The sequence below is a fragment of the Labrus mixtus genome, chromosome 22 (assembly GCF_963584025.1).
Source record: "Labrus mixtus chromosome 22, fLabMix1.1, whole genome shotgun sequence".
NCBI lineage: Eukaryota > Metazoa > Chordata > Actinopteri > Labriformes > Labridae > Labrus > Labrus mixtus.
Window position 1 is genome coordinate 14,350,062 of NC_083633.1, and position 14,814 is coordinate 14,364,875.

At 41.5% G+C, this 14,814-nt stretch overlaps 1 protein-coding gene across 1 annotated transcript in view; it reads right to left on the reverse strand.

Annotated features, from left to right (window-relative positions):
- wnk1b (WNK lysine deficient protein kinase 1b) overlaps positions 1-14,814 on the reverse strand; it is an 86,162-nt gene that overhangs the window by 15,782 nt on the left and 55,566 nt on the right. The window contains exons 12-22 of the mRNA XM_061030238.1: positions 9,698-11,110; positions 7,317-7,409; positions 6,421-6,495; positions 4,665-4,934; positions 4,145-4,215; positions 3,867-4,014; positions 3,553-3,669; positions 3,174-3,284; positions 2,488-2,539; positions 2,083-2,235; positions 391-1,303 (exon numbers count right to left, since the gene is read on the reverse strand). Of these exons, the coding sequence (XP_060886221.1) occupies positions 391-1,303; positions 2,083-2,235; positions 2,488-2,539; positions 3,174-3,284; positions 3,553-3,669; positions 3,867-4,014; positions 4,145-4,215; positions 4,665-4,934; positions 6,421-6,495; positions 7,317-7,409; positions 9,698-11,110 (3,416 nt within the window). The remainder of the gene's footprint in view (positions 1-390; positions 1,304-2,082; positions 2,236-2,487; positions 2,540-3,173; positions 3,285-3,552; positions 3,670-3,866; positions 4,015-4,144; positions 4,216-4,664; positions 4,935-6,420; positions 6,496-7,316; positions 7,410-9,697; positions 11,111-14,814) is intronic.

Here is a 14,814-nt window from a genome sequence, read left to right on the forward strand (position 1 = left end):
TGTATGACCCCAATGTGACTTTTCTACATATTAAAGAGCTACAACATGGAATATCCAGTAGACTTATTTGGATTTTTTTACTGTTTGATTAACAAACAGGTGCAGGCTAAAAAGCACACACCTGTCTAATGCACAGTTTAACCTGAAGGCAATGTCACCTGATTTCAGTTATGGAATATTTTGTGTTTTTCTGCTGCGTACAACCCCAATTAAATACATTTTAACTCGTAGTTGTAACAGGATTTTACATGGAAAAAGTTGAAGTGGGTGAATATTTATTCAAGGCATTGTAACTTCTGAAAGACATTCAGTAGCTTAGATCTTGAGAATTTCTCATTTGTCAAATATAATGTAATGACAGAAAATAAAAACACATCAGTCACTTCTAACCTTGCATCACATTCCCCACAGTGCGTGTGTGTCTGACCAGGCATGGTGGCCGTCTGTGGCTGGGAGTGGACCAATGTTGGTTGAACCAAAGGAACATTTGTGGTCACTGGCTGCAGTCCCACAGCAGAGGAGGAAGTGGTGGAGGGAGGGGGAGAGGGGTGGGAGGATATGGCGGCAGAAGGAGCGAGCTGGGGGCCTGGGATGGCGGTTGTGGGGATGACGGTGGAAGAAAGAGAGGGAGTGGAGGAGGTGACGGGGGAGCCTGACGGGAGATCGGAGGAGACGTCACTGGCGATAATAGTTGAGGATGAGGAGGGTGGAGAGGTTACACGAGGAGCAGTCTGGGCAGCAGGAGGGGAGGTGAGCATTGTTGAAGGGACTGAAGTAGCAGTGGCTGCAGAAATAGTTTGAGTCGGAGGCTGGGTGAAGACCTGGGGCTGAATTTGTGCTTGTCCCTGGACCTGCACCTGTCCCTGGGTTTGAGACACGGCCTGAATCCCTGCCTGTGAAAGTACCTGTGACTGAAGGATGGACTGATTCACCACAGTAGGAGGAGGGGAGGAGGAAGAAGGAGGGCTGAGACAGACAGCAGACACAGAGGGGGGGACGGAGGAGGGGGTTTCCGGGACTTGCCCCAGAGTCTGGTTTTGATTTGAAGGGACAAGTCCGGCAGTTAAATCCACAGGAGGAGTGACAGAGCTGGCCTGTGTGGGGACAGTGGCTGCTGCAGGCTGCAGAGGAGGATGACTGGAGTGGATGGAAGCTGGGGCTGTGCTGGGTCCAGCATCAAACTGATTCTGGTTCTGTCTGAGCTCAGAGAAGGCTTGTTTTAAACTGATTGCTCCGGAAGATTGGGACAGCAGCAAATTCTGGCCTGGAGTCTGGGATTGAGCTGGAGCTGAAGCTGGAGGGACTGAAAAGAAGAGACTGTGTCTTAATTACTTTTAACACACAGGACCTTTAAATACTTTTTTATTGTTTGCAAGTATTATTTTCAACATAAGAAAGTTCCTGTCTAAGAAGGTCAAAGCAGGTCATGGAGTTAAATAAATTGATATTAAAATATTTTTTTAAGTCTTAACTTTATAAAAGAATATGAGAAGTTGGAGCTCCAGAAGACACTGCACAAAATCTGATACATTTAGATGTCTGTTGGGGCTATAAACTACATTTCAAAATAAATATCTGGGAAGAAGAAATGTTAGTGTATGGCTAAAATGATGGATTTTTCACCACTTATGAAACGTCTTTGTTAACATAGAGGTATGTAAATCCAGTAACAAATAATACAGCTGGATCAGTGTATCAAGAAAAGCTAAAAGGCTCAGAATCACTGCTTTAGCTTGTGTTTTTTTATTTTCTTTGAGATTAAAACTTAAATACAAATTTGGTCAGACGACTGCTTAATTCACGATATCCAAATGAAGATCAGATACAGCTGTTATACTCTGATGGTATCAAATTGAATAAATGCCAGTGTGTTATTGCAGCCAGACAGAACTGTTTTGCTATTTCCTCTAAAAGCATTACAGCCTAATCTGATAAGTGTGTGGGTGTTTCAAAGTACAATGCTTTAGTCTGCATTTTGTGATTAAAGGGCAATTCTGTTTGTTTTTTTTTGTTTCAACCTTGTACTTAATTTGTTTGTCCTTCCTCATTTGGCATTCAACATAATGACATTACCATCCTTACCACTTTCAACAGGAGGTGCAGGGGCAGGAGAATGACAAGGAGAAGGAGAGGGAGGAAACGTCTGTTCCTTCAGCCTGGCCTCAGGTACGGGACTGACGATGAACCTCCGTCCTGCTGAATGGACCACCTGTGCTGTAGCACTGGGAGGGATGTCTGTGGAGAGATTAAAGTTCTGCTAGATCTGCTAGAGAGAATTCATATGCAAGATGCTTTGATTTACCTCAATTCATCTAAAAATAATCATCAGGACGCTTTGAGGGAGCTTAAAAAGAAGCCCTCGGTTTATTTCTGTGTGGAGTTTTGTCTCATTTAGACATTTTGTTATAATTAAATGCTATGCTCACGATACACCAAGTCATTTAGCCCCATTAGCTGTTTGTTTGTATTCTACATTGTTGTCTTTACCTGGCATGGGAACAGATATAACAGGAATCTGCTGCACCATATCACCTCCCATCTGTTTGAGAGGAAACAACAGTAAAAGCACAAACATTACACATAAAGCAATCAAAATTTAACAGTACCTATTAAAGAACTTTCTATTAAAGGTCACATATTATGCAAATTCACTTGATCATGTTTTTCTAAAACTAACGTCTCTAGCCTGTTGACAAACAACCCAATTATGAGATAAGCCCATCCTCCTTGTCTTTTACCTACTCCCTCAACTTTTCTGTGTGCTCAGACAAGCTGTTTGATTTTCCCTTCATGACATCACAAAGGGCAGTAACTCCTCCCCCAGGCTGGTGACTCTGCAACAGCTGGGTGTTTGTTCTGCCCTGAGTCTGCCTTTTCACTGTAAACAATAAGGCATGGAGCGCTGAAGCCCAAGCCACCCTAGCCCTTCCAGAGAGGCGTGGTCAAACACAACTCACTTGCATTTAAAGCTTTACTGTTCTGAGCGGGGCTGAAATAGAGGGGGTTTGTAGGCATAATAAAATACAGAATCAGAGTGGATTTTTGGCAAGAAACTTCGCAAGTTTTGTTGACCCCTGAGACTTATTTAAGATTGCTGAGAAAGAGCTTAATACGTAACTTTTTCAAACCATTACGAGAGATCAGAATTGATACATTTCAAGTGTTGAACTGACCTTGCTGTTTGGGTCTCTCTCCAGTCCTTTCTCATCAGCATTCTCTATCACCTCTCTGACCTGCTCAATGAACGACTCCCTCTCACTCTCCAGGATAAACTCACTCTGGACCTGCACACAAACACATAAGAGAAAAAAAAGTCACATTAAGGCGTGTGTTTTATTTGTGTGTAACTTGTGGCTACAGTATTTCTTCGTATATGGGAACCAGGTGATCTCTCAATGTGAGCTTAAGGACAAGGCAAATGTGCGTGAAAGAGGAGACGACATGCACACTGGCATGTAGTGCCAACTCCATCCTCTGTACAAAAGGTACTGATACAGTTGAGAGAGAGTAAACACTCAACAGATTGGTGGAGGAAATCAAACAGTTGTGTACCATGATCTGTGCGATCTCCTCGGGGTTGTCTCCATCCAGATCAAACCTGAAAGTCACCATCTTCCTGTTGTGGGTCTCCAGCTGACACTCTGCCACCCTGTCTCCTCGGTTTGAGATCTACATGTACAACACAGACAAACAGAGAGAAAAAAACACAAACAAGAAGACACAGTTAGAGAGAAGGGTAGAGAATGAGTATCCTGATTAGATGTTTCTCATTACTTTTAGTGAAACTCGTAACTCTGTAGCAAACCCTTTAATTAAAGTTGTATTGTTCAGTTATGACGTTACAGATTTATAGAATGAATCATTACACTTAGAACATTGAGTTTGGCCTTGGAGATCTTCTCATGGCGCGATCGACTTCGCACAGAGCGTCTCTGATGTCGTTTAGTGGAGCGACCTTCATGGCGACCTCCACCTTCATTTCCGTCGCTCAGGCCTGAAGTTTCAGAGTGACCACTGAGGAACGGGGAGACACAGAGGACACACTTAGAGAGAGACAGCGTTATAAAAATCAAATGAAATCGTTTGAGAAAAGTGACCATCAATTCAGTCAATGCATGAGCTTTCTTGTAAATGCATTCATTACCTCTCTATTGATGAAAGTACTTGAGGCGGCTGTAGTTGGGACTGGGACAGCTCTGAAGACTGAGAGGCGGACTGAAACATACACAGGTACATGAATAATACACACACACACACACACACACACACACACACACACAGAGATAATCAGCAAAGCTGCTACCAGGAACAGAAAGGGAAAAAGATGATACAGCAGGAGAGCATGAAATAAGATCAAAGTGAGACAAAGGTAAGAGAAAAAGATCTAGATTGCAAGAAATGAATTTAGGGAAACTAAACTATCATGCTGTTCAGATGACACATTGGCAGATAGACTACTTATCGTTCCTTATTGTTTCAGGCTATTCACACTCTTACGACCACTCTGTGATTTGAAGCTTGGACAGGTAGTAGTAGTTCCATGAAAAAAAACCTTAATGATAATAATAAACCCCAAATTCATATATTAAAAATGATATAAATCAAGCCTGCTGCAATCAGCTACAGGACAAGGCATCCACTTGGTGGGTTTGACTGTCCAGTACCTGGGGAGGGGCTTCCATGGGGGTATCAGGCGGGGCGGTGACTACACTGATGATTGGCACCACAGTGGCCAACGGCTGAGGCACGGGTGTGGGCACAGGAGTAGGAGGAGGAGGAGGAGGAGGAGGGGAAACAACAGTAGTAGGCACCACTCTAACAGGGGCTGGCAGAGGAGAGGGAGGGGAGGCCATCGCCGCAGTCGGCATGGTAACGGGGAGGGATGGCGGAGAGGGCAGGGTCACCAAGGGAACAGCAGATGGAGTTACACTGGGCTGAGAAGAGGAGGAGGGGACCGGAGGCAGGAAGAGGGAAGAGGGAAGGTCAGAAAGGAAAAAAAAGGGAGAAAGAAGAAGGAGAAGGTTGGAAGGTAAAGGTGAGAAAAAGGGAGGCGGCAAAGTTACAGGAAGGAGGAGGACGTAGGTCAACCCGGGAGGTGGTCTGACGTGATGAGGAGATTAGTGACAAGAAAATAACCACAAACTGTGTGACTGATTGTGAAACATACACGACTGCTCAGTAAGACCATGCAACCACAAACAAGTCAGATCTCTACAGACGTGTTCAGTACGGCTTCATAGGTGATAGAAGAGCGAGGGAAGTGGACAAAAGAGAAGGGCTTAAACACTTAAAAACATGACTCAAGTCATTCCTACACCTTCTAAAAAGCTAAGGTGAGATGTATTTTATTGTCCTCTAAGGGAAATTTGTTTTGGACTATGCAGACACACAGGGGCACCCGCGCACACACACATATATAACACTGCATTGTTTAATGATACCTTAACCAGAGCTAGATGAGCAGCTTGGTACAGAAAGTAAAGATGTTCTAAACTGGGAGACGGACTGAGGTCACAAAACTGAAAATATAAACCCAATTTTTTTGAGCGTGTTTGTTTTGTGTCAGAAATATGAAATTAATATCAAACATAAAAACACACACACATGCATACAGACAAAGTCACACACGCACGCACACACAAATATCAAAACAAACCCGGAGATGAACACAGGCAGCATGCAAAAGAGAGAGACAAAGAATGGAAAGGAAAATAGAAGAAACTGAGCTTAATAAAGAACGTACGTTTTAAGACAGGCAAATCGTGCAATACTGACAAAGAGAACAAAATAATTTTATATATGAACTTATTAAATTTGAAGTTGTTTTCAATCAACATGATTTACTTGTAAGCTAAGAGAAATATTTTATATATGACTGAACAGCTGATTGAATAAGTCCCTAGACTGGGCCAATAACAGGACTGAAAGGTCAAAGGACCATCTAATCAAATTAGCTTAAATGTGCAGTTTATCTGGGACTGTATTCTTTTTAATAAGCTTTTTCAACCATGCTCTAAACTTTAGCTTCCAGTCTTGTATCTTTCTCCGAACAAGTTAAACATAATGTCTTATGCTGTACAGTTCAGAGCATTATGGATGAATTGTTGCCATGATTTCTCTGAATGTGGATCTTGTTTCATTAACTTAATCTGTCCATGTATGAATACATCTCCAGTGAGGTACATGAAAAAAACAACTCAGACAGAGTTGTTTGAAGGTTAATCAAACCCTGATGAACTCTGTCATAAATCAATGTTTGTGGGTGCAAAAGTTCAAGCATTATAATTATTATGTGTGTGTGGGTAAAGATGAACGAAGGCATGCGTGTAGAGCTTGAATTTCCAGAATCCACTGATAGCTTGTGTTTTTTATGCAGTATTGTGTTACATATATATTTGAATGTGTTGCTACTTTCTGCACCTGTGCATACGCCTGCGGCAGAGATGTGTGTGTGGGGCTCTGAACTGATGCAACACTCTGACTGGATGAAGCGACCTGGAGAGAGAAAGACAGTGTGAGACAGAGAGAGAGAGAGAGAGAGAGAGAAACAGAGCGAGAGAGAGAGACAGAGAGAGGAGTGGGAGAAGATGTTACCAAATATATCAAATGTAAATATTTTCGATGCACAGAAAGATCCTTGTATGGTGTGATACTGTTTTTAGCAGGTGCAGTTCACTTTCATGCTGTTCTTATAATAACCTGGATTAACTGAAATCCCAGTTATGGGAAAGCAGAATAAAACGGACATTTCAGCAGTAAAAGAAAATCCTATTTATCTTGTTAAATTCAGTTATACATTATCTCAACACTCAAACTTTAAGAAAGTTCAAACAACATGTGACAGCACTTCCAGCTTTGAAATGCAACTCTTATATCAAACATGATGAGCGTAATTAGGGGAGAATGGCTGGTTCAAATGAGGAAACTGAAAAAAAAATAAAATTATAACAAGAAACATTTGATCAATGGTAATTCATTTCATGCTCAATGGCTGCAATTAGTTCTTTACAGTGCTTTGGTGCTGGGGGGCAAACACAGGAATACTGTGATATTACTGTGGGCAAAGTGCCAGCTCTGTGGGAGGGTTTTCCTTCAAGTAAAGGCAACAACTTCAAAGAGAACGCTGATGTAGGAGTTATTATTGTATGAGCACAAGAATAGGGTGGGCTTATTTTTGGTATTTTATCATTGTGGGCTTTGAACATGAAATGGATGTGGTATTAATCAAAGTGTGAAAAAATGATTAAATAAAAGAAGAAGGAGAAGTTTGGATGCATGAAAAGTGGTTGTTACAGTTCCTCTTCTAGCTTTCTTACTTGTTGGCAGGTGCCAGGAGGAGCTGGCTGGCTGGTGGCAGGGACAAGAGGGGGTCCTGGAGAGGGCTGAGGGGGGGCAGCTTGAACCTGCTGCTGAAGGACAGAGAAGAGAGGAGAGACAGGCAGAGGTGGAGGAGAAATCAAGAGGAGAAAACAAGAACAAAATTAGAATACGTTTGTAGCTGAAAGGTCAGAATTGTCACATGAGTGCAAACACAAGGTACGTCTAATGTTCTGTTGATTGGTATCTTTCTTCTTGTGTATGCACACATGCACACAGACAACACGTCGCACAATTATCTGTACAGAAACACATATATGCAAATCCACAGCTTGTGTAGCATATAAAACAGTACAGACACAGTACTGGGGTTAGGCAGGGTGTAAGTACAGGGTTTTTCACATGCAGGTCCTAAGTGATTGGAGGTGATAAAACATCAATAAAGCACAGAGTAGAAGCTAGAGTACTGACGCCAAACACTGAACTATTAAAACTGAAACTGCTGACACTTTACACCTGCTGCATTAGGTTCAATGTAAAAGTAAGGGTATAAATGGTGACTTCTGTATGGTGGCTAACTCTTCCAGTTCCTGATGATGATGGAAAATATTCTGCATTTGTCGTGATTACATGTTGGTGTTGGACAATCTATGGAGCTCACTGTACAAAAACATGAGAATGTTTACCATCATTAGAGAATTATTCCAACTCAAACACTTATTTCAAGTTGTTTTTAAGCCTGAAACAATCAAATGATGCAGATCTTAAGCTTTGGAACTGTTTGCATTTTTTTGATTCTGTTAGATTTCAAGCAGGAAACAAAGCAACATGTGGCTGGTTCTTCCTTCCTACATTATATGATAAATTTGCAGGACAGCATCAGACAGAGAGTCATGACTCTTCTTTTGATATGAACCTTAAGAAGGCTGTTTGTTTCTTAATAAATCTAGTGAAGCCCACCTTTACAAAGTGTGGTGGGAGCTTGCACAACACACACTGTCACCTACCTTTTAAAACAAAAAAAAAACACAGGCGGTCACTTTAACGCAATCAATACTTTCACAGCGCAAATAAAAAAGTAAATAGAAAACTAAATGACATGAAAGAAAACCAGAGGTAGTGAAGAAGAAAGATCTGTGATAGGAAGTGGTTCAAAGTATCAAATGAAGAAAGTAATAGTGACACTTGTGATCTCAGCATTCTAAGGGTTTAAGGATTTTGTGAGCTTTGAACCTTTTATAGTAAGATGATTTTCAGTATGAACAGGAAAATGACAACACAATATGCTTCCATAAAGAACTGACTTAAAGCCAATATCTTTAGCACTTACAACACAAAACAACAGCAGGAGTCTAAATATACAAATGAAAAGTCTATCTGCATGGTTACACAGCTGGGGGGTGTCTAAGCCCTCTTGGTTTTGTTGTATGTTTCTGTGTGTTTGACCATACAAATCAACAAAGTCTCACAGTTTTATCATTAATAAATTGTGTTTTCTTATCACATTATATTTACATGCATTTTCCCAGAAAATGTTGCTATTATTTAAGGTTTTTAACATATTCAGTACTCTTCATTTGAAGGATTTAATACTGTCTTTGGACCAAGTGGACTTTGGATTTGCATGAGCAAAAATTCAAGTATACCATTCAAACAGTATACTCCCACAAACACACATTTCTCATATACATTCATATATGAACATACAGACAAAATATTACTTACTGATACTGACAGAAATAAACCAAAATGAAATGCACAAAATAAACACAGAGAGAAGGGGGCTTAGACTGTTGGCTTGTAAAGCTTGAACACCAGAGTGTGTCTCAAAGATGGCCTTCTGAATGAAACATTTGAATAATTCTGGTCCTCATTGGACCCAGATGTGACCTGGGTCGTGCCCTCGTCTGTAAATCTTAATACTTCTTTCTGACTTGAAGTTAGGCTCTTGAATTATATATAACGGGATGAATTATGTGAGACATTCTGAAGGCGAGTATGAGAATCACTCTGGAGGGGATTAAAATCACAACCCAAGACTACATGACGACAAGTAAGCTTCAGCAAGGGGCTCCTGGGTTGGCAGGGTGAACTAAAAAACAGGGATTGGGCAACCTCTTCAACCTCGGCTCAAATTACTTATATATGTTCAATCAGCTGCTTTTCAAAGACAGATCCACTCTGTCAGTACACCGCTTTCTATTCATCTTCATTCAAAATGACTGAATGTGTATTTACAATTAAAATCTACCAAATTACTTGAAAATAATCTTAATATCTACAGGTGTTTGTGGATCTTTGCTAAAAAAGCAACTGATTAAATGTTCACTAGTAATCGACCCTGAGGTGTAGGGGAACTTTTAAGGTCTAAACTTAGTACCAGACTGGGGTTCGTGGCCTGCATGGCCAGCAAGGACTCATGGTACGTCATATCAGGTTGGGCTGGTACCACCCCTCCGTGCCGGGCCCAGGCACTCTGGATCATAGACTCCAGCTGACTCGCTGATGCTTCCCCCAGTGGGAGCTCGGAGGATGGAGTGGGAGGGAGAAAGCTCTGCATGGAGGGTGGATGTCCCTGGGGATCTATGGAATAAACTACTCCGAATGACTCGTACAGGGATGAGGAGTGAGGGATGGACTGAGCGGCAGAGGAGTCATTTGATGGAAGGAGGAGAGGGGGAGGAGGCGACTGAAACTCCCCTGCGTCAGAAGAGGCCATGGAATCACTAGAGGGTTCTGGGCTTCTGTCTTTAGCAGCTAAACCTGTGTGGTGGAAAAGCAGACTTCCTGGCGGTAGGGGGAGCTCAGGACTGATGTATGAGTACAGCTCTTCTGTCACAGGTTGGAGACGGCTGTAGGTGCCTGAACCTCCTGATCCAGTTCCAGTGTTGTCTTCTAGAGGGAGATCCATGGAGCTCCTCCGGGCCCGGTAGAGTCTGGATGCGAGGACGCTTGGGTCTCCTGCAGCAGCTGCGGCAGCTGCAGCTAAATGGAACTCAAACACACTACCAGTTGGCATTTGAGTGTCAGACATTACTGGAGGTGCAGAATTGGAGAAAGCAGACGGAGATGCATGCTGAGCTGGAGGATAGCACCCATCTGATGAGGAAGAAGTAACACCGGCACCTGCGGGTGCACTCATTGGTGTTAAGGGTTGAGGGATTGGGCTGTGTGCACTCATTCTTTGGATAAGGTGTGGGTGCAAGAATGCTGGTTGTGGTGCAGAAACAGGTTCATATACCAAACTAGCAGCTGCGGCAGCGGCTTGCCTCTGCTGATGGAAAAGCTGGTGGGCAGTCATTGGGTAACCTCCATATGCCATTGCTTCGTAATGGTCCAATAAGGCAGCTTGATTCAAACTTAATCTCCTCACTGCTTCCTCGTGCTCTGCTCTCATGTCTTTATAGGCGTACATACTTGGATCAGACTGTCCTGGGAGATGCAGTGGCTCCCCAACGCCAAGTCTTTGCGCAGCTGCAGCAAAACTGGGATTTACCATGTAGAAAGAAGGGGTCTCAACTCCCTCCATCCCAGAAAAAGGATGCAGGCTGCTCCCATAGCGAGGGTAGGCAGGCTGGAAGTGTCTTGTGTGTGCCTCAAGGATGGACGTGCTCTTACGTCTCTGTGTGTTGTAGGCCTTGGGAGGCCCGGTGGGGGGAGGTGAGAATGAAATGGGGCGTTCAGGGATGGAGGGAAAGAAAAAAGCAGAGGGGTCTGGGAGATTTGGAAGAGGGTTGCTCCCTCCTGCTCCTCCTCCTGCTCCACCACTGTAGGGGTGCGGCATTGTATGCTGCTGTGACAATGAGATACAATGGATTTAAGGATGAGACTCAGAGAATGAGAGAGAACCACAGCAACGCCCCAACATGAAATGGAGAAAATAGTGCATTAAGGAGTATCATTTCAAAAACAATATAAAAGGGAAAAAAAGAGACATATCATCATAACAAACAAAATGATGTGGTTTAAATAAGTCAGAATACACAAATCAGCTGTCAAAGAATGATGAGATGAAGTGAGGAGGTAGTGTGAAGACACAAAGCTGCAGAGGAACAGGCAGACAGACAAAGACAGACAGAGTGATACAGCACAAAGACAAGCAGACAACCAAAAGATAAGACAGTAAAGGTACACAGTTGGTTAGAAGATACAGAGTAGCAAGACTAAATGCTGGCTGTAGGCTCAATAATATCACAAAGAATCTGCACTCAGGAAAACTGTCTTTGATTTAAGAAATTCTTTCTGACCTAATTTTGACTTTTTTTTAGTAGTTTCCAGCTCACAACTCAACGGTTGTTAAAAAGACTGAGTGAATATAAGGGAGATGATGAAAATGTGGAGTGTGGTTACCGCCTGTGTTCACCTCAAAGTGTTCAAAGGTAGGGTAGGATTTTCACTTGCTAAGACTAATATTTACAGGACAAGTATACTCATTGTGTAGTGCATGCAGATGATTTTTTTTAAACTATCCAGGCTCAATAGTTAACATGTTGTGGTCTTCACATGTAAAGTAAAATTCTAATTTTAGGTAATGGTGGTCGCCTTTGTGTTAGGGACTTGTCTTTTGAGTCTCAACGTCAGCTTGTTGCTCTTTTCCCTCATGTCCTGTCCTCTCTCTCCTTCCAGCTGTCTAATAAGGACTTACAATTTAATAAAACCACTTAGCTAATTGTTGCTGTCAAATGAGCAGTTTTCCTGATAGCGGACGCCTGTTTCATTGAGCAAGTTAAAGCTCAAGCCAGTCAGTGAGTATTATTGAATACATGGAGGTCTAAAAGAGGGATGAAGAGAGGTGGATGGGTAAAATGAAATACTCACAGCAGTGTCTGAAAGCAAACCAAGTTTGACAAACACTAAAGTAACACTAATCCACTTCAATTTAGAATAGAACAGTATTTTGTATTCACGTAATGTTGAACTATCTGATTACTTGCTAATGTACAGCATTGGCTCGGCCCACACTATTTTAAACTTTAAAAAGAGTTAGCTGACCTCTCATTATACAACATTTAACAAATACTTTGAGGACAGTCTACACATTCAGTAAACCATGCTGGAGAGGCTACAGAGGTATGAAATTGGATTAAGAAGCGTCCAAGAAAATAAATGACATTTTCTGAATCATGTGGTTGTTGACTCATTTGTCTTTTGAAAGTTTGTTCTAAGCTGTAATGGGAAAGAAACCTGCTGCATCAGCATGAGTAATGCAAGCTGTTTCATAAACGATCCTTATCGAGCAGCTCCAAGTAACGGTCATTTGTATCTTAATCACAGTGGACACTTCTCTGTACGCACAAAAAGAACACAGGAAAAGTGAACACTTCTATCTACTTTCAGACACCGGTGTGGATAATATCCTTCATATTTCTCTCTCTCCCTCCCTCTCTGGTTCTCACAGACCATATGACCCCTTTGAGATTAAGGCTTTTGAACCTACAGGGCTGGAGAACAGTGCAGGCAGGCTGGCCCTCCGCTGCCTGGCCCCGGGTAAGGAGGAGGCAGAGTGAAGGGGGAGGACTGACTCCAGGGCCTTTGAGAGGCGCCCGGCGAATGTGTCCCTCTCAGCTGCGAGAGGCATGCAGGGGGAGCTGTTGGTGTAGGAGGACGAGGAGGACAGGTTTGGAGGAGGAGTGGAGGGCGGCTTTGGACGAACAGCCACGGGTGAAGGAGCATGGGAGAAGGAGTAGGAGGAAGGGGGGACGCAAACAGACATGCTACGACTCCGATGACGACGCAACATGGGCTGTGTGTAGGGGAGGGGAGATGGAGGAGGGTGGAGCCGACATGGAAAACAAACACAAAGAAATTAAAACACACAATAGTAAACAAAATCAATGGACAAAACAAAGTGTAAACACAATCAATGGACAAAACAAAGTGTAAACACAACCAATGGACAAAACAAAGTGTAAACACAATCAATGGACAAAACAAAGTGTAAACACAATCAATGGACAAAACAAAGTGTAAACACAATCAATGGACAAAACAAAGTGTAAACACAATCAATGGACAAAACAAAGTGTAAACACAATCAATGGACAAAACAAAGTGTAAACACAACCAATGGACAAAACAAAGTGTAAACACTACCAATGGACAAAACAAAGTGTAAACAAAATCAATGGACAAAACAAAGTGTAAACACAACCAATGGACAAAACAAAGTGTCAACACAACCAATGGACAATCATATGGGAACTTAAAGATTAAATGAAAAATGCCATTAACAAGCTCATGAATAATTCTCTGAGTTATAGAATGTATAATTAAAGGTTTTAGAGGAATTATCGCACCTGGGACTTTGTACTAGTTAGCATGTCTAACAACTTAAAACAACAAATAGGAATGTAACAACGTTTACAAAATATGAACACAAAGAAATATACAATTTAGAAATGATAGAAATAAAACTTAACATAAAGAACACAATTAAACCCATATGAATGACGACTGATACTAAACAATAAAAAAAACAAAGAGAAGAGAAGTTTAAAATGCTTTTAAACAAAAACGCAAAATAACAAAAGTAAAATACAGATTAAATGAAGATAAACCAGTCTGGCAGCTTGAATTAACAACCTTTGGGGAGGAAATTGGTCTGTTGGTGAATGTCATGTTACATCACATACAGACCTGAAAATAAGCCAATTTAATTATTCAGTACATCAGCCTTCAAACACAATCATCAGTCAGTTTAGTAATAAATCAGTCAGCAGAGGCTGGACGGCATTTGTGGCTTTAAGGACACCAGATGGAAAAGTTTGAGAGAGAAATCTAATAGTAAATGGTCAGATCTCCATTAGTGAGTTTCCATCTGCCAATCCAACGCTTCTGATGGTAAATCAATAAATTCTGAGCTATACGGTACACTGGGATTAAACAATTGCACTTAATATTGCACCTATCATTTCAATGAAGTCTAAATTACTTCTGCGTGTCTTTTAAAAAATGTGCCAAATTAATGCACGACAAAGTGGATAAACAACAACATATCTACATGTGTCTCAAATGTGTCATTCTTCTCTGATTACTTCTACATGAGCAAAGTAAAAAGTATGTGTTTCTGAGCCAATGTGCAGGAACTAAACATTTTCAAAATAAGACAGCAATAAAATAAATAAAGGAAATAAACAACTTTAAAACTATAATGAGGAGTTTGGTAAATAAAAAAAAATGAAATGATGGACTATTGTAAAAGAAATAAAGATATAATCGTACAAAAGGAAGGACTGAAGAAAGAAAAAAGAAAAAGAGGATTGAAGGGAGCATGACATCCGCTGGGAGGAAAAAATGACCTGCACACTTTTAAGATATAAAACATCAGAAAATAAAATAACTATTTAGCAAGAATTCTATTAAAGTATGTGGCTGACTGTCTACCCGGTTAGCTGGCTGAGAAAAGACTATTAAGCTGACTGAGGCAGTACATTTAACTAACTGGGATGTTGACTGAAATAAGATAAACAAGCTGTCTTTTTTTGAAATTGTCATCTT